At 40.6% G+C, this 26,462-nt stretch overlaps 1 protein-coding gene and 1 long non-coding RNA gene across 4 annotated transcripts in view; one reads left to right on the top strand and one right to left on the bottom strand.

Annotated features, from left to right (window-relative positions):
• The window catches only part of LOC123515031 (carbonic anhydrase-related protein 10-like), a 67,969-nt gene that overhangs the window by 917 nt on the left and 40,590 nt on the right, over positions 1–26,462 (bottom strand). For both annotated transcript variants that reach the window (XM_045273411.1, XM_045273410.1), the window contains exons 2-8: positions 25,235–25,294; positions 7,057–7,193; positions 5,863–6,054; positions 3,557–3,652; positions 1,557–1,623; positions 1,295–1,449; positions 327–464 (exon numbers count right to left, since the gene is read on the bottom strand). In XM_045273411.1, coding sequence (XP_045129346.1) covers positions 327–464; positions 1,295–1,449; positions 1,557–1,623; positions 3,557–3,652; positions 5,863–6,054; positions 7,057–7,193; positions 25,235–25,294 — 845 coding nt within the window. The remainder of the gene's footprint in view (positions 1–326; positions 465–1,294; positions 1,450–1,556; positions 1,624–3,556; positions 3,653–5,862; positions 6,055–7,056; positions 7,194–25,234; positions 25,295–26,462) is intronic.
• Positions 1–26,462, top strand: part of LOC123515032 — a 64,550-nt gene that overhangs the window by 4,153 nt on the left and 33,935 nt on the right. Inside the window, exons 3-6 of one of the 2 annotated variants that reach the window (XR_006677744.1) lie at positions 301–472; positions 2,934–3,018; positions 5,811–6,071; positions 19,261–19,857. This is a non-coding gene — a long non-coding RNA (uncharacterized LOC123515032). Of the gene's footprint in view, positions 1–300; positions 473–2,933; positions 3,019–5,810; positions 6,072–19,260; positions 19,858–26,462 lie in introns of those variants that run through there. The other variant, XR_006677745.1, reaches the window with a different exon arrangement.

Below are 26,462 nucleotides of genomic sequence, written 5' to 3'. Positions count from 1 at the left end.
GCATAACATAGATCAATGATAATATAAGTAATAAAAAAGAACTTGCATATCAATAATAAGTAAAAAAAAAAAAAAAAAACGGCAACTATATATTGAAATAACGAAAGAAGACAAGGAAAGACGGTACAAAAATAAAAGGAAAAGAAAAAGAATGAGATGAAATGAAATCTATAGAAAGAAAAGAGAGAGGCGGAGAACATTATTAGAGGCCTTCATCCTGTACTGCATAGACTCATGAAGGCTGATGATACTGACGATGATAATGCCTTCACATGAAAATAATTAAGACACCATTTGCAGGGGATCCTCGCGGCGCCATCACTTGCCTGTTGGTCTGATGAGAAGTCGATATTTGTACGGACGGTGCGGTGGTGCGCGGACTGAAGGGGCCTGAAGTTATTGGCCACAGGAGCGTTTCTTCGGAAGTGTGATGCCCCTTGCTTGAGTCTGCGTAAGCTGCGCATCTGTGGAGGTATTAAGTGTTACGATAGTCTCAGTCTCTCTCTCTCTCTCGTCCTGTCTTGCGTATTTTGGTGATAATTGTGAATAGATAAGCATATACTCATGTATTCGTTTCTCTCTCTCTCTCTCTCTCTCTCTCTCTCTCTCTCTCTCTCTCTCTCTCTCTCTCTCTCTCTCGTCCTGTCTTGCGTATTTTGGTGATAATTGTGAATAGATAAGCATATACTCATGTATTCGTTTCTCTCTCTCTCTCTCTCTCTCTCTCTCTCTCTCTCTCTCTCTCTCTCTCTCTCTCTCGTCCTGTCTTGCGTATTTTGATAATAATTGTGAATAAATAAGCATATACTCATGTATTCGTTTCTCTCTCTCTCTCTGTCTCTGTCTCTGTCTCTGTCTCTCTCTCTCTCTCTCTCTCTCTCTCTCTCTCTCTCTCTCTCTCTCTCTCTCTCTCTCTCTCTCTCTCTCTCTCTCTCTCTCTCTCTCTGTCTCTCTCTGTCTCTGTCTCTGTCTCTGTCTCTGTCTCTCTCTAGTTCTCTCTCTGTCTCTGTCTCTGTCTCTCTCTCTCTCTCTCTCTCTCTCTCTCTCTCTCTCTCTCTCTCTCTCTCTGTCTCTCTCTCTCTCTCTCTCTCTCTGTCTCTGTCTCTCTCTCTCTCTCTCTCTCTCTCTCTCTGTCTCTGTCTCTGTCTCTCTCTCTCTCTCTCTCTCTCTCTCTCTCTCTCTCTCTCTCTCTCTCTCTCTCTCTCTCTCTCTCTCGGACACAACAACAACCCACTAGTAAGAGTGAGCCAGGAAATTCTCTCTCGTGTTGAGTAATAGTCGCGGCCCGTCTTACCTGAGTGAAGGCTATGTAGAGAGGCTTGTTCGGAATAATCCAGGTAACCGTCTCGTAGCAACCAGGGACGGTGAGGGAGCCGTCATAGGTGAGGTACTGATCGGTGGTGGGTAACAGGTCGCTCAGCCGTAGCTCATGTGAGGGTGAGGAGGATCCTGTAGTGAGGGAGGTGTCTGAGTGCAAAAGAAGGTTTAAGTATTGCAATGTTTAACTGTTATACACGGTAAGGTAAGACAGCTGGACCACGATAGACGAGACTCACCGCCAAAGTGGACAGCGGAAAGCCCCTGCAGAAGGCTGGCCAGGGCAGGTGACGGGGTCTCTCCCACCTGCGAAAAGGAATTCTGTCATAAGCGTGTTGTGGCTGATTAATGCTTCAAAAAAATGTTAGGTGGTTGATCAATGCTTAGCAAATGGATAGATGGCTGATTAATGCTTATAAGAGGGTGGGAGGGAGGAACAGGAGTAGCCACGACTGTGAAGTAGCACATCCAATGAAAGGAGCTGGGAGGAAAGTAAAGATGAATCAATACGCACATTACTATTAAAATCCACATAACATACACGGAACATCAATACTTCCTTCCTCAGAAAACAGACGAGCACCAAGAAATGAGTAAAAAGAGCGTAAGTGGGGCGGTAGTGGACATGATTGATTATGACCAAGTTCAAGGAATGCCGTATTTGTGCCACTGTAATATAATTTGTGAAGCACTGCTCTGTATACCTCAAAATTTGGGCGCAGCTCGTATTTATTGATTTCTTTGTGTTCACAGTGTCATAATGTCGTACGGAAAAAGTACTTCAATATTTTCTGAAATTCAAAGAGCTGGTATGGTAAAGGATCTTGAGGAGACTTGTTATCTATCAGGACATATGACAGCTTCTAATAACTCGAAGAAATGCCGCAGTACAAGAGTAAGAAATTAACAATATATTGAAAATACACCTGAAGTATCAAATTAATCCTCTCAGTAGCATGCAGCGTTTTTCATATCCATTCTGCTTACTATTTGGCAATTTCATACAGCTTCAGAAACTTGTATGGGATTGAAATAGTAAAGACTCCAGCCAGTAATCTTTTGACCTCCATGAACCCTTCCTAATGCAAATAAAATCGTCTAGTCATATCCCAAGAATCAATGTAAAAGTACGTCTCAGTATTGAAGGAGTTAAACACGTGAACATTAAAATATTAAGATAAAGAAAAGAAAGAAATTGTCTGCAGTACATAGAACAAACATAGACTCTGTATATAAGAAAAAGGAAGACTATGGAATACAAAACTAAACCTATATATAGAAAGGATAGTGGTTAATAAATAAATATATGAAGAAGGAAAGGGAAAACGTCAATAAGAAAAATAAATATATATACACGAGGGGAAACAAGTCACGGTGTTCGGCGGTGGTGGTAGTGGTGGTGGAGTCCATACTGGAGGAAATAAAAATCACAGTCCACAGCAAATTAGATCAGCAGGTGAAATGGACCAATAATTCACTTACACGCTATTCAGACTTTCACTTAGCGCAGCCACACGTTCCTACCACCCGCCTGTCTGTCTTTCTCGGACCCTGACAGCAGAACGGAGGGAACACACGCTGAATTATAAGCTACAACCAACAATTTTTCTACGCAGAGCAAACGTGTCATGCAAGTTGTGGGACTGTGACGGTACTGCCTGGTTCATCCGCACGACTACGAGTGACGCAAATCATTTAAAGGTTAGTACATGTGGATAAACAGAGAGAGAGAGAGAGAGAGAGAGAGGATATAAGTAGATGGTAAGAAGAGATGCCATATATTTTTACTAGTTTACAGCGAAACATTTACGTTTCTACCTACAGTCATTACTAAGACATAAGTGGGAGGACAGAAAAAAAGAATAAAAAAAGCTAACAAGGCTCTTCTCGCCTACCACGCCCTTTAATTAAAGAGAGAATTATAGGAGTAGGAGGGCCTAGAGAGAGAGAGAGAGAGAGAGAGAGAGAGAGAGAGAGAGAGAGAGAGAGAGAGAGAGAGAGAGAGAGAGAGAGAGAAAAGCATAATGGGGCAACGTGACACTAATAAGGTCGCGAGGCTGTTGTTTTGAAGGACCGATACACTCAAACACTTTCACATCACATCACACCCCCTTAACATGCTCTAGTGGAAGTTACAGGAGTTTCCCAACTGTTTACTTCTATACCATGAATAGGAAAGGGACAGAAAATGAACTAGAACACGTATCAGTGAGAGGGAGGGCAGGCACGGGACACTCACCTGCACTAAGACGGCAAGAGCCACCACGCCGTAGACTTGAGTGGCCGCCTGGGTGAAGTTGCGGTAAAGCTGGGCGTTGTAGCCGTAGATCTGCAACTGCGGCGAGAGAGAGAAGGCGTTGAGTGGTCAGTGGAGAGATAGAGGGAGACAAGGGAAGGAGAGAGATGAGTAGGTAAGACGAGGATGAGGAAGAAAAGGTGGAGGGAATGATGGGTGTGGAAAAAAAGTAGTGATTTGGGAGGAGGAAAGGAGATGAGTAGAAAAGGAGATGGAGAGAGGAAAGTTGGATGTGAAGATGGGTTTTGGAAGGAAGGAGAAACTTATTTGGAAGCAAAATAAGGGAAAATAAAGGGAGAAAGGCTGGAGGAAGGAAGGAAGTGCGTCGAAAAAAAGAAAATTATTGGGAGGGAGAACATAATAACTAAAGAACATAAGGGAAGGTGTAGCAGACTAGAAGAAAGTGGTAAGAAAAGAGAGGGAGGAGGGAGGAAAGTTGAGAGAAAGGAGTGGAAGGAACTGAAGAAAAGGAAGGAAATAAAGTTCTCTTCCAGGAATGAATAAAGAAAAAAAAAGAAAAGGAGAAAGAAAAAAACGAGTGAGAGTGTGTGTAATTCACCTCGGCGTCTGCTGGTCACCCAGCCAGTCTTCCCCATTACGGAGAGAGCTCAGAGCTCATAGACCGATTTTCGGGTAGGACCACAGCACACTCCACACACCGGGAAAGCGAGGCCACAACCCCTCGAGTTATATCCCGTACCTATTTACTACTAGTTGAACAGGGGCCACACATTAAGAGGCTTGCCCATTTGTCTCGCCGCTCCCGGGACTCGAACCCGGCCCTCTCAATTGTGAGTCGAGTGTGCTAACAACCACTACACTTCGCGTGTGTGTGTGTGTGTGTGTGTGTGTGTGTGTGTGTGTGTGTGTGTAATTCACTGTTTGATCTGCTGCAGTCTCTGACGAGACAGCCAGACGTTACCCTACGGAACGAACTCAGAGCTCATTATTTCCGATCTTGGGATAGGTCTGAGACCAGGCACACACCACACACCGGGACAACAAGGTCACAACTCCTCGATTTACATCCCGTACCCACTCACTGCTAGGTGAACAGGGGCCACACGTGAAAGGAGACACACCCAAATATCTCCACCCGGCCGGGAAATCGAACCCCGGTCATCTGGCTTGTGAAGCCAGCGCTCTAACCACTGAGCTACCTGGGCCGTGTGTGTGTGTGTGTGTGTGTGTGTGTGTGTGTGTGTGTGTGTGTGTGTGATTCAGCTCTGTTGCCTGCTGGTCACCCAGCCAGTATTCTCCATTACGGAGCGAGCTTAGAGCTCATAGACCGATCTTCGGGTAGGACTGAGACCACAACACACTCCACACACCGGGAAAGCGAGGCCACAACCCCTCGAGTTACATCCTGTACCTATTTACTGCTAGGTGAACAGGGGCTACACATTAAGAGGCTTGCCCATTTGCCTCGCCGCGCCGGGATTCGAACCCGGCCTTCTCGATTGTGAGTCGAGCGTGCTAACCACTACAATACGCGGTGTAGTGGTGTGTGTGTGTGTGTGTGTGTGTGTGTGTGTGTGTTTCACTGTATGATCTGCTGCAGTCTCTGACGAGACAACCAGACGTTACCCTACGGAACGAGCTCAGAGCTCATTATTTCCGATCTTCAGATAGGCCTAAGACTAGGCAAACACCACACACCGGGACAACAAGGTCACAACTCCTCGATTTACATACCGTACCTACTCACTGGTAGGTGAACAGGGGCTACACGTCAAAAGAGACACACCCAAATATCTCCACCCGGCCGGGGAATCGAATCCCGGTCCTCTGGCTTGTGAAGCCAACGCTCAAATCACTGAGCTACCGGGCGCGCGCGCGCGCGCGTGTGTGTGTGTGTGTGTGTGTGTGTGTGTGTGTGTGTGTGTGTGTGTGTGTGTGTGTGTGTGTGTGCAAAAGGTGTACATGTGAAATTTGCTAAATGTGAGTTTAAACAAAAAATAAATGTCCCCTTCCCTTTAACAAATATGGCTGTGACGTTTTTTTTTTTTTTTCACATTGACAGTTTACTTTATTTATTCCTTTGGTTATCTTTTAATATGAAGGAATTGCTTTTAAAATTTGTGAAGTGTTACGATTCTTTTCCTTATTATACGGATACTGATTGTGATTCATGTATGTTGTTATGGCCAAGAAAACCCAAAATGTAATGAAAATAAATGTACATAACTTTTTCCAGAGAGAGAGAGAGAGATAGAGAGGGAGGAGTGAGAGGGACAAGTGGGGCTCACTTCGGCAGGAAAGGCGTAGTTGGCAATGGTATGTTCCGAGCCCTGCAGGTCCCGCTCGCCGAAGTGAAGACGCAGGTGGCTGACGGAGTAGGTGTAGGAGAGAGGTCCTCCTGACAGGTTGACCCGCGGCCCGGATGACGGTTTGACTCTCCATTCCAGACTGTGGCCTGTGTTGACGAGGCTGCCCTGGACCTGCCGGGCACGCAGAGGTCAGTTTCTTTCTTTACACTATCGTGAAATTGTAGGTAAATACTATTAAATGAATAAGGAAATATATAAATTCCAATATATATATATATATATATATATATATATATATATATATATATATATATATATATATTATATAGATAGATAGATAGATGAACGAGGTAATGATGTAAGATAAAGAATCTATACATAAATAGAGTAAATATAAGCTAACGGGAAGTCAAAATACACCATCTTGTTAAGAACGCATCAAAATGTCTATTTTATATAACAATAATGTATAAATTTTTCCCTTTATGTGATCAACCACGGATAGCAACATGGGTATAAAAGTAAATTAATTTCCTGAATAAAATGCATAAAACACATTCTCAAATCGGTTAGGCAATATAATTCCAGAGTTGCAGTTATGTCCCTCTATCGAAACAGTTCAATTCGTGGGGAAAGCTAGAAATAGAAACTGATACCGAATTCCAAAGTTTTTAGGTCATGTAATTTGCAGAATGTTCCTTGCACTATGGAGGTACGAATGTTGAAATCGAAATGTAAGTGGAATCAAAACCAATTAAGACAGAATCACTGCACCGCAGGGAAGAAGGAAGTCCTGCCTTGAAACAACATATTAACCTTCTTATATTTTTTGTTTGTCCTTTTGGTTTTCTAGACTTCTAAAAGTTATCAACTAAATATATGTAAAAACTTTTCTCTGCATTTCAAGATGATAAAAAAGAACTTCACTTATAACTACAATTTCACTATTAACTGCTTCATTATCTTTCTCATCATCAAATTAAAAGAAAAACGAATTGACTGAAACGAGTATTTTTGGGGCACAGCAACATGATGATATAGTTCCAATTAGTGACGAAAGATCTGAGTGCAAGTGACCAGGAGACAGAGCAGTGAAAAGGCACAAGGGACACTTAGGGGACACCTGAAGGAGGATGTGTGGGGACGCCAGGGGGATGGTGAGTGTTGGGTTACCTGTGTCTTGTCGAAGGAGAGAGGCGTCAGGTTGGGGTCATGCAGGAGGGTGCGCGGATCCAGGTTGATTGGGGACTGGCGCCGCCCCTCCGAGCACATAGCCCACGCCGGGTTGATCACGCCCCAGAACTCAGGACCTGCCGGGAATGTGATGCCTTCAGACACACGGGAAAGTACTGTGCCGGCCAGATGCTGCTGTTGTTACCAAGATGATACAGCGTTATAGATCAAGTACCATACATTTATATATAGAGAGGAAGTAAAGATATTAAGGTTGTCGGATGGAACTCACACACACACACACACACACACACACACACACACACGGCCCGGTAGCTCAGTGGTTAGAGCGCTGGCTTCACAAGCCAGATGACCGGGGTTCGATTCCCCGGCCGGATGGAGATATTTGGGTGTCTCCTTTCACGTGTAGCCCCTGTTCACCTAGCAGTGAGTAGGTACGGGATGTAAATCGAGGAGTTGTGACCTTGTTGTCCCGGTGTGTGGTGTGTGCCTGGTCTCAGACCTATCCCAAGATCGGAAATAATGAGCTCTGAGCTCGTTCCGTAGGGTAACGTCTGGCTGTCTCGTCAGAGACTGCAGCAGATCAAACAGTGAATTACACACACACACACACACACACACACACACACAAGAATGAAACCCTTTCGAATACGTAAACACAGTCAACATGATCTGAGTTATCATAGTCTATTAATGGATTATATTAGAGAGGACACCTAGGTTTGTGGCAGGCAGTTATAAGCCATGTAATATTTTCACTCTAAAACAAAGCTTAATTTTGCTCGAACGTTTTTGCATACTAAGTTGATCCAGCCCAACCGTGTTGCCTGAATTCTCAAAACAAAAAGACAATGTTGAAAAGAATATACGTACAATATCAACAGCAGAAAAAGAGCCAAAACGAAAAGACTACGATCAAAGGCGAGCTCTTTCATGTAATTTGTGAACAGCCTATCTCAAATTATGTCATTTTTGTCTCCTTGCAGTGGTGCTCAATCTTTTGACTGACCATGTTATTTTTTTCTTGCATTTTGTTACATAAAACCAAGTGAATAAATAAGCAAATAAATAAAGCTGATTTTATGCTAATGTTTTTTTTCTTTCTTTTTTTATATACTGAGTTGCCGAGTTGAAATCCCGCGCAGTATTCAGTAACTTTTACAAAACAAAGCTGGAAAAAATGTCTTTAGATAAAACAATGACAAATGATATAGGAAAAAATATCGAGATGAGATGTATGATAACCAAAGAAACTCGGTACAAAAAAGTAGGAGGTGCCATTGGAAGGCGAATGACGAGTCAACATAAACGCTACTCAGTCTCAGAGAGGGAATTAAACAGTGGTACGGGCAGTTTTTTTAAGCTTTCCCTTTGTTTTTTGTAATAATATCTGCTTGAAACATAACGTCGACGTGTGCTGAGGTGAGTACAATCTTTATACGAGTATTTGGATTGTGTGTGTGATAATGGAATGGTGGTATTTGAGGTGGAAACGTGAAGTGGGATTAGCTTATCAAGGGAAACAACGGTAGGATGTTAGGGAGTGAAATGGCTCCGCGGGTTCTATGCAGAATTATGAAATTGTGACTGTGTTATTTACTGTTAAAAGTGCAATAATTTATTTTATGGCTGATAGTAATTTTTGGTTTTACTGCTGTTTCAACCTGTACACCGTATGTAACCATAGCCCTTCGCGGGACCTACATCTCACTGTTTGGAGCATTCCTAGCCATATTTTACCCTGTTGGAAAGTAATAAGTTATCTAGCTTAATGGAGTGAGAGGAGGGGAAGGGGTGTCCAATGTTGACGAAGTACCAATGGTTTGTTTACCAAATGTTGGAAGATTAGCTTAGTTTACCCTATTCTGGAGTTCAGAGTGGAGGGGGAAACTTCTGTATTTTTACAAGAAAGTAGGAGGACGTGCAAGTTCGATATTTACCATCATGAAAGTTTACCATCGAAGAGAGAGAGAGAGAGAGAGAGAGAGAGAGAGAGAGAGAGAGAGAGAGACTTTATATTGTAATATAAAAGGATGCATTAGCGAGTGTTTAACCAGTTTCGCATAAAAAGATATCACAGCAGTTTGAAAATAAAAAAAATAAAAATTCTTATTTGCCTTTAATAAATGTATTTCAACCACTGTGTTCAGATATTGATTATTTTTGCTACTACATCAACTATGTTGATACTGCTGTTTCTTCTTCTTCTTCTTCGTCTTCTTCTTCTTCTTCTTCTTCTTCTATTCCTAGTTTACTACTACTACTATTACTACTACTACTACTACTACTACTGTTGTTCCTACCACCGCTACAACCATTCTGACTGACCACACCAAAATCCCGGATGTGTATGCAGCAGAGAGAGAGAGAGAGAGAGAGAGAGAGAGAGAGAGAGAGAGAGAGAGAGAGAGGTTCCCGGCTTAGTTGGGTAGTAATGTTTGTTTACTATAATTGGATGATTGGAAAACGAGTGTTAATGCCTTAATCCCTTTGAGTTCGTGATGTGAGATGAACAATAAACTCGGTAACGGGAATAGCAGCAGCCAGGGAACAAACGAAACAAAGATCATAGTACACATTCACGCCCAACACGGCCTTGCTTTGCTTGTCTGGCCTACCAACTGCCGGCCGTCCACCTCCCTCCCTGCCTGCCTGCCTCCCTGCCTGCCTGCGTACCTACCTGCCTACCTGCCTGCTGCTTCCTGCTTATTCAGTCAGACCGCCGGTGATTGAAGTGTGTTGGGATCAGCGGGAAAGATTAACACTAATATTTCCCGGTCACGTAGTAAACACAGTAAAATATTTTCCTAGCCTTTATTATAATGAGGCTTTCCATCATGGGCGGCGAGGCTCTGGTGGTGGTGGTGGTGGTGGTGGATAGGCTGGCTGGCTGGCAGGCAGGCAGGCAGGCAGGAGCGGCTCATGGTGTTACTTATAATTACTTGGTCAATTTTACCCAATTTTCTCCAGGCCAATACGAGCTTTAGTGTTATTTCGGATGATCGATTTATGTTTTGTTTTTTTTACTCTCTATTTTACTTGAATCTGAAGGAAATATTTTTGATCTCTTTTTATATGGACCTAAGGAATAGAAAATCAGGTGAAGGTTGGTTTGCATGTCAGGGAAGTTGTAGTGACGCCGCCTAGCTTAGTTTTGAATAATAGGTACCGCGTCCTCGCTTACTTTGGTGTAGTTTATATCACCAAGATGAAGCTTTTTAGAAGTGACTGAAAACATTTGAGATTAGTCCTGCTTCTGTATTTCTTTCTTCCTATGACCTGAACTTATATAAGAGGGAGGTTTTAAGACTTTTATCCCGTATTTTTGGCTCTCTCGGACCTACTCGGTGACTGACATCTAAATTGGCCTTTTTGTTTAGTTGTTTGGTCAGATTTCTCCTGTTACATAAAAAGAAGCCCTCCCTGTAATGGTGGTGGAAGCGAGTATTCATAAACTGGGGTAGGTAATTAATCAGTATTCATTTGTTCATTTGATTATCCATCTTATACTGAGACTCATGTTTGCGAGGGTTTGTGCAGTTTAATTTAACATTCAGATTTGGCATTAGCAGTTCATTTTTTTGCACTGAAACGAGTCCTCGCAGGTACTGGTATTGTTCCGTATGATTTTGTATATTATTGGTATTATTGCATCTGTAAATCTATGAGTCTAATTAACAGAATCTCATCTTTATAATAAGCACCGTTTAGTCTGATATTATTAAGTTGGTTATCCTGTGCAATAAAAACTAGCTCTTATATGTAAAAATTATCTTTTTTTTTTTTTTTTTTTACTGTGCATTCATGAAACTATGCTGACTGAAAATATTCTAACTGTTTAATATTCATAAGCTGGTTTTCCAAATGCAGTGAAGCTTTTGGCAACCTCTAAAGCCTTGTCAAGCACTGTTTGTTACCCGGTTATCCCACTCACTGATATGTACCTATCTTCTCTAATGTTACTACTGTATCGTTTAACTTTGTGTTCGTGAGCTGGTACCTACGTCTGGTAGGCCACACACATTACACAAGACATTACACAACACTAATCCTTCTCCGTAGCTTTTACTTGCATTCGTAAACCGATTATTATACTCACTAAAACTTAATATTCCCAGCTGCTAACACATTCTGACCCCGCATTCGTCAGCTGGTCTGATTAGTGCACTAAATTCATCATCCTTGTTACCTCATTATATATTCTAATTTTGAATTCACAATCTGGTAAGTTGGTTTTAGCTTAAATATGAATGCTTTGCTATTACCTATCTTCATCTTATAACCATGAATAGGTTAGTCTGTCGCACTGTTAGTGATATTTAATCTTCCATTTATAAGTCTGCTGACCTAGTCACTTGAAAATCCTCTATTTTCAGTGTTAATTCATCAGTCTTTAGCCACTTAATCTACAAATCCATTGAAATTCATCTTTCGTCTTGTTCGTATCTTGTAATCTATTCCCATTATATTTAACAAGAAAGATAAAATATTCAACTGAATTGACTACTTGATTACACCAGTGTATTGATATACAAATAAATAAATTCAATTACATAGTCAGCGTTATTCATTTACGTTATATATGACTCTCGGTAAGAATGATGAATGTCTTAGAGTAGGTAAGTTCAGTATTGGATCTACTGTAGTATGTATACACACGTATAGCAGTGTGGTATATTAGCAAAGTTATTGACACCATACAAAGGATTTATAGATTCCGAAAGATTTTTGCCACACTGATATTCATTAATGGTGCACTTTGTTGTAGAATGAGAGTTTTGGTGTGTGGGTGAATTACTTTGCGGCTTCCCATGAATATTACATCATTTTTTTTTTTTTTGTGTGTGTGTGGAAGTACCAGTTGGGTGCATAATGATGTGGGTCACACCTGAATCATTGCAAAGGCACAGAGTACAGACCGCATCAGTGAGAAGCATGATGTATTCCGCCCCTATGAATAACATTAGTACCTGCCTGCATTATGTAGCTATATATTAATTTCATTGGAATTAGAAATTTACGAGCTTATTAGTTAAAGTCATCCTGACATAAATTATTATTTTTACGTTGATTAAAATCGGTTATTATCACATGATTTAAATAATTTGATGTAAATCATAACAGCTCTGCGTGGCGATAATGTCAAGGCCCTTGCCGTTAGGACGAAAGTAAATTTGAACATTGGTTGAAAAGAAAATATTGTGTGTCAGTTGTGTGTTTTGCTGTGGTGTGTAATGGCTATGCATCGCCCGAAAAGCTTATTGTTATAACTCTTTTTACCATTTTAGATAACGTAACGTCACAGCTGCAGTTATCGGTGTGATGAAGGAAAACATGTGGCGTGTTATTGTTTCTCGGAAAAAGTTAGTGTTGAGTTCATTGACGTAGTTTATCGTTATAGGTGTATACACGCATAACAGGTTCAATAATGAGCAAATACAAAATATATAGAACGCGCTACGGTACTGTTCTCGTATCGGTAAATGATGATTCAAGCGAGTGAGTAGGAAGTTACCGAGGAAAAAAAGTTTCATCATGGATTTGAGCTTCAGTAGGTAATTCCAACACGGGGGAAATAGCAGCGTTCTGGCTTCATTGAAATCAAAGTTATGATCATCACAAAGATACACCCACACTGCACGCCGCGCCAGGTGAGGCAGGCAGGGCGGCGGGGGATCGCTCACACTCCAGATCAGTTCCCGGCGTTATTTCTCGTGTTTACGTAATGAAGTAGTAGTTACTCTGATTTATGTGCTGCTTTGTCCAAGGAAAAATACCGATTACTGATCACTTCCAAAAAAAAAAAAGGAAAAGAAGCAAGAAAAGAGAACACGGCAGTCATGAAAAAGCGAAAATTTTGGTGCAGCATGGAGAGAGAGAGAGAGAGAGAGAGAGAGAGAGAGAGAGAGAGAGAGAGAGAGAGAGAAGAGGAAGGGGGATTGCTTGTAAAAAAAAAAGCAAAATTACTACTTCACTTAACGGAAAACATATATTTTTCATCCGGTAAACTCCTCTTCCCTTCCTTCATAAATAACACCAAATCTGAGCTCATTACCATTCATTATTATTGACTAGACTATCAAGTACCCATGTACATACTGGCGCTGCCTTGCCTTGCCTTCCCTCCTCTGCTGCGGCCCGTTGAAATTAATCAGTCAGTCCATCCATCCATCCATCCATCAACCATTCCTTCCTTCATTCCTTCCTTCTTCCTTTTTTCTTTTTTTTCTTTTCTTCCGCCCTTCCTTCCTTCCTTTCTCTCTTTCTTTCTTTCTATCTTTCTTTTTTCCTTTCTTCCTTACTTCCTTTCTTTCTTTCTTTCTTTCTTTCCTTTTTTCTTTCATCCACTCATCCCTCCCTTATCGTCACTGCTTTCCTTGCTGGTTATTCCACAAAGCAACGCAGCATCCCTCTCAATTAACTAACCGCCAAAGTATCGGAGTTTTAGTGTCATGTGTTTGTAGATCAAGTATGTTCGTCCCGAGTAGACACATATACTTAGATTACAAATGTGTCTTATCCTGACTTCACATGACTTATCTCCTAAACATTACTATTCATAAGCCTGTTGATCTTGTACTCTGATACTGTAGGATTTCCCGCTTTGCATTTAAGGGTTTTTGAAGGTTTTAGTTGTCTTTACTCAGAAATCAGCCTAGGAAATCGATGTATCATGTCTCAACATCAACCAAGGTCTCCAGGGTGGTATGAGAGTGACAGGTGGTGACGTATGCAAAGGTGTCAGGATCAGTAAGCAAGATAGAACTAACAGTAATGAATTTATGGCAAGAAAAAAAGATAATAGGTTCGGGAAAGATATAGAAAAAAATTGTAGGTGAATGGAATAGATTCACTGGTCACCTTGTAAGTACGGAGCTTTAAAATGATGATAATGATGATAATGATAATATTAATGATAATAATAATAATGATAATAATAATAATAATGATAGTAATAATAATGATAATAATAATAATAATAATAATAATAATAATAATAATAATAATAATATTTATAGTAATAATAAGAATTTATCAACAACAACAACAACAACAACAACAACAATAACAACTGTAGGTGGGGATCTCACTCGCGTGTGTTGAAGCTGTCAGTATTACGGGGCTTGAAGTAAAGTCCAGGAGACAGTCAACACGTATTGTTCCTAACTGGCTACATACAGGGGACAAAACAGTCCTGGCTAACTCGATGTGTGTGTGTGTGTCCTCTCCTCTGTCTGAGGATTGTGGGTAAGTGTGGCTGCCAGATGTATGTGTAGAACATGTGTATTAGTGTAGTGTTAGGTGTTTTTCTATGTTACTATCTAAGTAATATTCCTACAAGAGCAACAATAAAAACAACAAAAACTAACAAAAACAACAACCACAACATGCTAATAATGACAATGGTAACGAAATATGATGAATTTGGCTGTTTTTCTTGTTTTCTTTTGATATGTACATTTGTATAGAAGCGATAAAGTTGCGCTTTTTATGTTGTTTGTATTTTGTGTACAGTGATGGGAAACAGGGTGTGGAGGAAAGGGACGGGGCAACACTGAAGAGAAAAGCACAGTGAGAAACATTTAACGGAATGGAGGGCAGCGCATCAAGGCCAGGCGCTGGCTGTACACAGTCGTACACTAACACCAGCATCAACACCAACAGACACATACTGTGCTGGGTAAGGCTGTGGAAAGACAAAATAAAGTAATATTGCCCACCGGCCATGCGCTGCAGCTCTTTGTGTAACACTCCACTGTTCCCTCTCAGCCGAAGTCTTTGATCGCCAACCACACGCCGTCCAGTTTAAAGTAAATCTGTCAGCTCCGTATGTTTGCACTCACTGCCGCTGTCTCTTGCTGGAGCGGCTCGAGTTCAGAGCCCCGACACATTTTAATTGAAGTTTGTATTCGCGTTTTTCTCATCAGATGATGAACCCACTGTCGTTTTTTGTAGTTCAGTTTGCAGCGACACCATGGAGGCTGTGTTTGCACTTAATAAAACTTACTAGAAGGATACAGGAGATGACGGATACTAATGGTTTTTAATTTACAGTACACTAAGGTCTTTCAGAAGAAAGTGAAGAGGTCTGAAGTAGTATAGAATAATAATCAAGATAGAAAAAGAAAGAAAAAAAGAAATAGGAAGGAATTGGTTTTCAGTTAGAGCGGTAGATGAATGGAACGGACTCGGTAATAAGGTGATTCGTGCTGAGTCATTACAGAGGTATAAAGAAGATTAGACAAATATATGGATGGGAATGAGTGGTGGAAGAGAGAGAGAGAGAGAGAGAGAGAGAGAGAGAGAGAGAGAGAGAGAGAGAGAGAGAGAGAGAGAGAGAATTGAAACATGAAACTTCAGAAGAAAACAGATTACTTCTCTGATAGATACGTTGGAACTAGGAATCTTTACCTAATTGAAATAAAATGACTGGAAACAGAGCTGTAATTGCTATCGTCAGAAGAAGGAACGCTGGTATTGGTGCTCCTCAATCCTTTTGCCTGTTAATGGCACTAAAGCATAATAAAAATATAACAACAGTAAGTAATCTTTAATGCAAGACAAAATAGAACAACTTGCGCGGAAATGAAATGTTTTAATAGCTCGAGTAGTAATGCTTTCCTTTCAGAGTCACCTTTCAAAATATTTCTGTATGCTTATTCACTGACTATTGCACTAAGCTTAAGGAGGACAGCCCGTTCCGACCTGAGAGTCAAGGGCCGTGTTCACAGTGGCGCTGGGGAGGTGACGCCCTTAACTATAGCCTTAGCCACCCTGACACACACACACACACACACACACACACACACACACGCGGATTACTAGTTTCACCAAGTTTTCTAATTACTACAGTACGTTTCTCCTTCGTTTCTGTCATTTTTTTGGACGATGAGAGAGAGAGAGAGAGAGAGAGAGAGAGAGAGAGAGAGAGATAGTGGGGGGGGGGGGAAGCATGAATTCGGTTCTAGGAAGGTTGATGTACTGTGTATAAACATTCCACTAATTGGCCCGGATGTTTTTGTTTGTCAATTGCCGAGTCTGTCAGCCAGCCAGTTAATCGGTCAGTAAATCAGTCAATTAGTTGGTCTGTCGGTCAGTCAGTCAGTTGGTGAGTCAGTCAGTCAGTCAGTCAGTCAGATATTTTTTTGTCATTTAGTCCATCAATCATCCTGTCAGTATTTCTTTTATATTCTATCATCAATCTCTCTCTCTCTCTCTCTCTCTCTCTCTCTCTCTCTCTCTCTCTCTCTCTCTCTCTCTCTCTCTCTCTCTTTCTGTCCTGGAAATGTTAATACCAATACTGGAATGATTGTTATTTGAGGGATAAATAAATAAATAAACAAATAAATAAATAAATAAAAAGATGAATAAATAAAGGCACGGATGGCATGTAAATATATAAACGAAGGAGAAAAAGAAAGAGAAGAAAAGAGAAACACGTTAAGTCTGCTGCCTGACGAAACACCCTCATATTTCCTCGCTTCCCGACACCCAGCAGGATAAGCAGGGTTTTAAAACGGACTGCCTTACGTGTCCTCCGCCACAGATGTTTATAACTGGTTTGTTTCCCTGTAATTTGTAAGCTTCCCTCGATCTGCTGTGGTGGTTGGCGGGGTAGAGGGGCTGTTGGTGGTTTATTCATTTATTCATTTAGGAGAGGAACATCAGTGCAGACCAGTCGGAAAATACTTATATATTATTGAGCAAGCTTGTTTTGCTTATTAAGTTATCAATTTGTTCAGTTTCTTTTCAGTTGTCAAGAGGAAGGGATATTTTTGTTTTGTATTTTTGTTCATCTTACTCGCTTGGGTTTTGATGTATTTTATTGTAAGAAGTATTGAAAATAAATCTTTAACGGGGCTGGATTTACTTTATTTTATTTTTTTTTTTATATGGCTGTTTGCTTTGCTTCCCTTTTGATGAAATAAATAAATGAAATAAATGGGAATTGCTAGAACAGTGACTCAAGTTAAGGAGCGTCGTCTCCACCACCGCTGCCGCCGCCGCCCACTACTATAGCCCCGTCACCGCCACTCGCGCCTCCGCCTCGGCCACTTTCTTGATTCTCTTCTCCGTCTCCTATAACCGGATTGCTCGCTCACTGGGTGGAACCAGTACCGTTCAGCGAGCGACCGCCCCTCACGTCTGCATAAATGATGAATGAACTTTATCAGCTTGAATGTTCCCTTTCCTTGTCGGGTTTCTCTTGTCTTATGGCCAAGTTCACTCCGGGGGATGCCGCGTGAGAAGGGATGCGCTCAGATGTGACAGCTTACGGGCATCTGTTAACATGGCCGGCCCTGTAAGGTGAGCTACTCACCTTTATTACTTTGGTAGCGATAACCCCGAGAGGCAACACCGAATGCAGCAGTTGTGTTGTTTTTGAGAAGGGTTGAAGCAACACGCCTCCCTGCACTGGATACTTAGTGTTGCGTTAGGCCGGACATCGTGCCTCGCTCGTTTATAGCGTTTCCATTTTTGCATGAGGGAAAAATGGGTTGCGAGTCAGCGGAAGGGAAAGTAACGAACGTTATTCAGCGATGCATCGTGCTTGTGAGTGTTTTGAGAGAGAGAGAGAGAGAGAGAGAGAGAGAGAGAGAGAGAGAGAGAGAGAGAGAGAGAGAGAGAGAGAAACGTGACATCCGCCGTGCTGAGGTCGAGATCCTGTGGTGCAGAGCCAGACGCACCCTCCGAGGGGCCTTGTGTCCTGCTGGGTGGACGGGAACACAGCATCGTTTCCCGTGTGTACCGGGCTGCCCATGTCTGTTCACTGTTTGGGCCCGGTGCGTGTGTCTTGAAGGGAGATACTTCCATCAATATTTACTGCAACGACAATGGCATGACGAAGGTGTACGTGCGAGGCTCCAAAAGAAAAGTGTCGGCGTGCCTGAGTGAGCCGAGGGGCTTGGCGGAGGATGTGTCGCCGTGATTGCCTTTGGATGGTGTCAGTGTTGTGTGGCAGAAGGTGGAAGTGTCTTTTTTAGGCCACGGCAGTGCAGAACTTAAAGCTGTTTCATCTCACCATTCGTATCTTTCCCATGTATCTATTATTCTTAACCTCTACTTGATTTCATATTTACTGAATTTCATTACGTACTATTCGGCTAGGATTCGAACCTTGCGCTTGGAGACCTCTCGGACCATACGTGTTTTGGGGTTCGAGGGGTCTCCAAGCGCACGGGTTCGAATCCTGTCCACGGTCCGAGTGTAGGTTGGGCTTCCTCACTCGGGGCAACGGTTTCCTAGCGGGTGGACTTTCAGATAGGAGGTACCCCAAAATGTATCCCCTTGAGCCCATAAATTCCCTTGAAAAGCAAACAAGGTATAAATAAAAAAAAAAGCTCACAAATCAAATATAATTACTATACAATGTACGTATGAATTCATGTGTTTCGCATATGTGGTTAAAATTAAGAATTCAGAGCCTCTTACCTTAAAGTTGCTAATTTGTTATACACACGTAAAACTGTTGTATTAAAGGATTTAGCTCCGGAAATACATGTGCCTGTTATATCCTTGTTGATCATCCGTTAATAAACTTTTGATGTTTAGCGCCGCGGCCTGACACGGAGCACCGGGACCAGTGGCAGCTACACACTGATGTTGACACACTCCCTGCCATACATGGTCATGAGAGAGAACAGGAAGAGAACCGGTGGTGGAAATAATTATGACGTGGAAGCTGCGATGGAAAGACAGAAAGAAACGAACAATTCTTCATTTAATTTTTCACGTTTGTGTTTCCTTCTTGCTTCGACTTCAACTGTTTCACAAGAGGAGTATCAAAACACCTCCAAAATCCAATTGGACAACTTTATAGAATATCCTGTGATACAAATGATCGGCATGTGGAACAGACGTCCCCAACTCCATTCTCTCTCTCTCTCTCTCTCTCTCTCTCTCTCTCTCTCTCTCTCTCTTAGCTGGACTCGGCGTAAAAGAAGTAAGCGCAGTCAGCCTGTGAATCTCGAATCGAAATAGAACAAAAGTTTGAGCGGTTATCTGATAAGTGTTTCCTGCAAACCCAGCAACATAATCATTAACTTGTTCAACAGTGTAACCACTGTCAGTTTAACCACCGTCGCTTGAAAACTTCGTGAATGTTGCAGAGCGTAAGCTAATCATAAATGCAAAATCAATATTTGATTCCCGATATGCTTACGTATATATTTCTTTCCTCAGGATATACTTCAAATCGTGAGGAACTTGGAAATTGCACGGCAGCATTAAATAGTAATACCATCTGTGGTTGAAGGCACGCCACCTTAAATATGTACGACTGTAAATGTTAAGACATTACATCATTACTGTGAAGGAATATATATATATATATATATATATATATATATATATATATATATATATATATATATATATATATATATATATATATTTATTTATTTATTTATTATATATGTATATATACTTATATAAGATGAAGCTGAAGGCAATATATTTTTATGATAATTAAGAGCGCATGCAAGTTGAGTCATACATGAAATTGGATGGTAATAAGTGTAAAATTATAGTCATGTTGATGGCAGGAGCCTGATGGCTTGATTGTATTAAGGCGCAGCGGCACGGGGGTCATGTAGCGCCGTGGCGAGCAGGGAGGTAGGGTTCAGGGGAAGGAGAGCAGGACTGTCAATCATTGCACTGCTGACCCTTGTTTAATTCATGAATATGTTTTTATATACATATGTCTGCAACTCATACATTATTTACCTGTGGAATTTACCTGAGTTATGGATTATGCAAATCTATCAGTATTGAAATAAACGTTGACAGTGCACTGGTTTACTTGTATATTTTTCTGAACCTCTTATTACTTATGGCAGCTTTGAAGTTAAACATAAGACGTGGCTTGCTTCAGACAGGCCAGCGGCAATGACGACCACCAGCGTGTGGAGACTTGTGCACTGACTCCCAGGCTAACCAACATTCCACCCCACAGCATTCCACCCTGAGACTGTACTAACTACCCAGTGAGGAACGAGGATAGGTGAAATTGCAATTATGGTGGTTAGGTTAGATTGAACTACATTAGGTTAGGTTTGGTTAGATTGAAAGTATTTTATGGTGTGAAATAATACCGTGGGTGAAATTTTAATGGACGAATCTTTATATGTCGAATTTTTCTGGCGGAATTTATTAATTTTTCTTTTTTTTCGTTTTCCTTTTTTATTTTGTTCTTTCTTTTTTCCTTTTCTGTCTTCTTATTCTTGCCATCCTTCCTGTTCTTCTTAATGTTGTGTTTGTCTGTCTTTCTTCCTTTACTTACTAACTTACCTATCGTCTAAATACAAGTGCATCACGAATATTGAACCATAAATATCATCATTATCATCATCATCATCATCATCATCATCATCATCAACAATAACAACAACACCAACAACAACAACAACAACAACAACAACAACAACAACAACAACTACCACTACAACAGACGATCTGAGAGTAATAGAGATTGAGAGAGAGAGAGAGAGAGAGAGAGAGAGAGAGAGAGAGAGAGAGAGAGAGAGAGAGAAGGTAGATGACTCTTATTAATGCGTGCCGAATATCAGGTCACGCTATATTTGGTGTTCTGAGGACCTAGAAATTGCATCAAACACTGAACTTTGATGGCGTTTTGTGTCCTTTTTTTGGTGCAAGCATTGTCTGCTGTCCGCTGGTGTATCACTGCCCACCTAGTATTGATGGCTCTTGGAGCTTAGAGAAAGAGAGAGAGAGAGAGAGAGAGAGAGAGAGAGAGAGAGAGAGAGAGAGAGAGAGAGAGAGAGAGAGAGAGAGATTGTCTACACTTCCAGCCTGACAAACAAGTATCTCTTCCCCTAGTATTAGTATATCAGTACCTAGTAACAAGTCATTGTATTTAGTTTGCATGAGTGTATTCTTCAATGGACAGCAGTAATATGGTCGTTTCTTTTACCTCGTAGTTAAAAGAAAGAATAATATCTCCTTGTTCCTGTCGTATTGGTAAAAGACGCAGTAAAGGAACAGAAAGACGGGATTGTCAACTTTTCATTTTCATTCCTACGATGAGATAAAAAGTTATGTCTTGTCGTGGTTACTCTTAGACAGATTCTTATTATATATATTATATATATACATACATACGTAGCTTTCCGTTTGACTCTGATCATATTACTTAGCTCGTTGGATGTAATATTAATCACAAAACTGAAGCTTTTCATAAAGAACAAATTTAGAATGAATTGATATTTCTTTGAATGCACCACTGACCATTACTATTTGATTTATGAGTAAATTTATACATGCATTTGTCCACAGCTTCTATAATATTTGAGCCGTTGTCGATTATGCAAATCTAATGCATTAATGTATGTCATGCAACATACAGTAAAAATTAATATGAAATTGGACGTAGGCTGTGTATTCACTGACCCATGTATTTATTATAATCTTGTATTTATGACAATAATCTTGAATTCTGTAATGATTATTTCCTTTAAGCATTGGTGACAGCGCAACAGACACGCACGCGAAGCCTCACTAACAGATAAAGGAGGTTTTCATATATCTATATTCTTTATACTTTAATTCTTGTCCTCGAAGTGCCAGTTCTCTCTCTCTCTCTCTCTCTCTCTCTCTCTCTCTCTCTCTCTCTCTCTCTCTCTAAAAGTACTACATATGATATAATTAGTTTAGTCACAAAAACATCTCGAAAAGAATGAAACCCTCCAAGCATTTGTATATCCGTAATGGTTTCCCAATGCTCCGTGTTGTTTCAGTAGCCATCAGTCAGAAACAGAAATGGAACGATATTCTGAGAATATCAAATAGCCTTTTTTCTCCCCTTTTCATTCCCAGACTGCAAGGAGCTATTAGCCGGACAAATCTCTGAATGTGTGGTACAATACAACAAAGATTCGTCGGGGAATTAGTGGTCTTTCATGTGTCCTATATGTGTCTTATTGCCCCATCTGTGCACCACAAGGAAGAGCGGAGTAGGGAGGGATGATGGTTAAGGACTGACAGTGCTGAGTGTTGTTTATTAAGAGTTCATTCCTCTTCTTGTATTGCTAGGTATGTTTAGGTTTGTTTATGCATGCATGACTCACTATTTTTTTGTCCTACAGTCGTGGTCGGAGTGAGGTAACGTTATGCACTCACTTGTAATGTATTTTGTTTCCATTAGTTTTAATTACGCATTGATTCTCATTACAAACAATAATCGCGCTTTGGTACGCTTTTAGCAGAGCAGAGGACTCAGTATGGAGGGAAGGTGTGGTGTGAGTGGGCGTATGGTTCTCCAATATTGACTGTAACTGGGTCGAGGGTGTACAGGAGGAGTTGCAGAAGGAGGGGGCGGACTCATTTTTTCCTTGGCCTTCAATCAATCATGTGGTTCTTTTAGTCTTGCCATCACGCCTCCCCGCCACCACTCCTTCCCTGTCAATCTCCCTCCGCACAGTGACTTTGCCTCTCCGTTTTCCTTCCCTTCGTCAGGAGTCAGGAGTTTTGTGGGTCGCAGGGATTGAGTTCGTTGTGTTCCTTCATCCCTCACCTTTGATGTCAAAGTGTGTGTGTGTGTGTGTGTGTGTGTGTGTGTGTGTGTGTGTGTGTGTGTGTGTGTGTTGCTTCTTTACTAGTTTTGTTGGTTGTGACATCGTTCTTTGTTCTTCAGCTTAGAAAACTTTCATAGGAAATTTCTATTATCTTTCGTCTGTTGAAGTATCATGATCTAGTACAGCCTGTGGTATCGATGCAGTGTAGTTCGTTGCTAGTGGCTGAACCAAGCGACCCTATAGTTGGCAGCATTACTTGTGTGCGACTGTGACGTATTACTAACGGCTCTCCAGTCATCTGAGACGTAACACCACAAAAAGTGTTCACGTTAATACATTAACCGGTAACGAGTAAACTTTCCTGTTGTTGACGTAAATAAATCGTATATTGTGACTTGATGAAATCGTTACCTTAAGTTAAATAAAGAAAAACTTTAAAGAATAATGTAATAACGTGAAAAGTTTTAAGTGTTACGTCTCGGATTACCGGAGACACGTAAGGTTTGCATCACTGTTTTTTTTCCTGTCATTAAAACAGTGACTTCACATCACTAAATTTTTAGAGAGTTCTGAGTTTTGAGCACACACCGCACAGTACTGCGCTCACCGGGACTCAGACAGGCTTCCTGGTAGTGTTACTGCCTGTTGGCTGCCAAATCTGCCGCCGCTCGCTAGGGCTCGCTTGATGTAATCACTAGCAGCGAACTATTCTTCCTCGGGAAGTGTTGCCGGCTAGGACACAGTATAGACGTAAACATAAAATCAGCATCTATATGAGCATCACGTGATCATGCTGTGCTAGATGGCGACATTTTTACATATGAAAGACACTGGAAATTTCCTTGACTAAAGAACAAAGACAACTTCCATGTTTAATGAGGTGTCTATTGGTACACGCTCTTGTATGTTGTCGCCAGTAGCTTCTGTCTTCCTCCTCTTCCGGCAGGGACAAGTGTTTCAAATCCATTCCTCAAATCCATCTCTTCACTTAAGCTTCTGTCTTTCCCTCACTCTCCTCCTCTATATGCAACCTTCACTGTATCAGCCTCTTCCATCCTGATATCGTGATCATACCATTGCATGCTGCTCTTTCTCGTCTTCACAGTTGACACTTGACACAATTCCTTTCTTCATTCTGATGTCCTCACTCCTTCCCTCTCACTGACATTCCAATCAGCCATCGCAGCATTGTCATCTCTGTTGTTCTCTAATCTGTTTCTTCGCATTCCTCCTGAACGCACGATACAGCATTACTGGTCAGAAGTTTAGTAGTATCTTTCATCATAAACCACACTGCTCCCTTCTCTCCATTCTGCCGATATACTGTCCTCTTATTTTGCGTCAAAATTCTCCTGTTTTGTTGCTTCTATCTAAAATATTGTGCACGAGTTAGTGAACGTGACCATTTGGTTTATCATTCATGATTTTCTTGTCACTTTACATGTGTACAACTTAATTTTCCCTCGTTTCGTGATTTTGTCAATTTTGTTACACCTAAAACTCTGATTTTTTTTTCTGTATTCGTCATTGTGTTGCAACTTTTACCTCAAAACACGTTGTATTTCATGAATCTCTTATTACATTTTTCCAGGTATATTTAAGGTTAAACTCGTCATCTTTTTGTTCCTTCACTCGTATTTTGTTTTAACTTCATGCCAGTGGTTCAACATCAGCTTTTTCCTGAAACTTGCACCCAATTGTGTATCATTAAAACACACACACACACACACACACACACACACACACACACACACACACACACACACACACACACACACACTGAGAACCACTCTCCATGTATTACAAATAGGTGTAATGAATTATGATCATGAGTCGAAATTACTGGAAACGGAACAGCGTAATATGTTTGATAAATTGCACTTCAGTCGGTGTATGTTAAATGCGTTATGTTGGAATATATTATGTTATGGTTAACATTTTCTAGTGAAAGAGGAAAAATAAACTAGTGAATAAAAAAAAAATGATAGATGGAAATTAAAACATATTCCTGTACCGAGAAAAAAATGCTACTGAAATTAACAGCATGCAATTTGAACCAGGGTAATGAAAATGATGTCAGTTTACCGACGTATTCGTCCCTCATCACTCCTCTTGCACACAACAAGAACAAGAGGAAGGGACGCAGGGAAAAAAATGGTGGAAGAGAAATGCTTAACTATCATACGTATATTCTATAAGATTAAACTTGACCTTAATCCTTAACCCCTTCTGTACCATGACGCGTTTTCATATTTGTTCTGGTTACTATTTGGTGACTTAAAATCTTCAGAAACTTAAGTAAGAATTGAAATAGTGAAGACTGTGGCCATTAATCATCATACCTCCATAGACCCTTCCTAATGTCAATAAAATGATATAATCGTACACAAATATCAAGGTAAAAATATGTCCCAGTATTGAAGGGGTTAATCCTATCATCCCTTCCTGGATGAAAAAAATAAACGATAATATTACAAACCAATAGAACAGAAAGTGAAAAATATAAAAATGCATCGGTCTCCGTTTATTGTGCAAGACTTGAACTTACCTTAACCACGAAGCTAACATAAACAATACAGTAAGGCTCCGATACTCCTCCCCAACCTGCAGCATTGATCCCTCACCTGATATACCGTCGTAGGTCCACCACATCTCCCAGTTCCAGCCCAGGTTGACGGCCACATCTGAAACACGAGTACAGGGGAAGGGAGACGTAAGAGAGGGTGATGATAATAGTGGTGGTGATAATATTACATGACAAGATAACAAATACGAATAAGTGATAATGATAATAATAGTAATAATGACGATAAGATAATGTATAAAACGAAATGATATAGAGAAAAAAAGTTGTGGAATCTACCAATAGGTAAATAAAACGACTTAAAAGAGGGTAATAATAATAATGCTAATATTACATGACAAGATAGCAAATACGAATAAGTGATAATGATAATAGTAGTAATAATGACGATAAAATAATGTATGAAACGAAATGATATAGGAAAAAATAATTATGGAATACACTAATAGATAAAATAAAACAGCTTAAAAGAGAGTAATGATAATAATAGTAATGGTTATGACAAGATAGCAAATACGAATAAGTTACAATGATAATAATAATGATAATGATGGGAAGGTAATGTATGAAACGAAAAGATATAGACAAGTTGTGGAGTATATCAATAAAGAAAACGGAACACATTGAATAATAATAATAAAAAAAAAAAAAAACTTTCGGTAGTTCTTATCAAATAGAGTGTGGGTGACAAAAATGTGCATGAAGTGTCAGTAATGCGGTTGTAGGTAGCAGCGAATCAATAGGGAGACATAGAAGAAGATTAGATAGATTCATGGATAGGAATTGTAGTGAATGGGTATAGATAGGTACTTGTTTGTATGCATTGTACACAATATTTTGAGTATGCGGTTGTAGGTAAGAGCGAATCAATGGGGAGCTTTAGAAGATTAGATAGATTCATGGATAGGGACTGTAGTAAGTGGGTATAAATAGGCACTTGTTTGTACGTATTATACACAGAATAGTTTGAGTAATTCTGATGGCTTCTCGCAGCTTCTCTTTTGTTCTAACGGCCTTGAAAGCTTCCACGAAAGAGTCATTGCTATAAATACAGTAAAGATACGCCTTTATAACTTCCTCTTGTGTTCTAACGTCCTCTGTAATTAACAGGGTGAAGAGTTGCATTATAAATGTAGACTTGACAGCCTCACCTTTGGTATAATCTCCTTTAAAACTTCCACATAAAGAGTCATTACTATAAATAAAGTTATGATATTGTTAACTTCCATTTTGCTCTAACGTCCTTCATAACTTAAACGGTAGAGAAA

This window comes from Portunus trituberculatus, chromosome 38, assembly GCF_017591435.1.
Source record: "Portunus trituberculatus isolate SZX2019 chromosome 38, ASM1759143v1, whole genome shotgun sequence".
Classification (NCBI taxonomy): domain Eukaryota; kingdom Metazoa; phylum Arthropoda; class Malacostraca; order Decapoda; family Portunidae; genus Portunus; species Portunus trituberculatus.
This window is presented reverse-complemented; position numbering and strand designations above follow the sequence as displayed.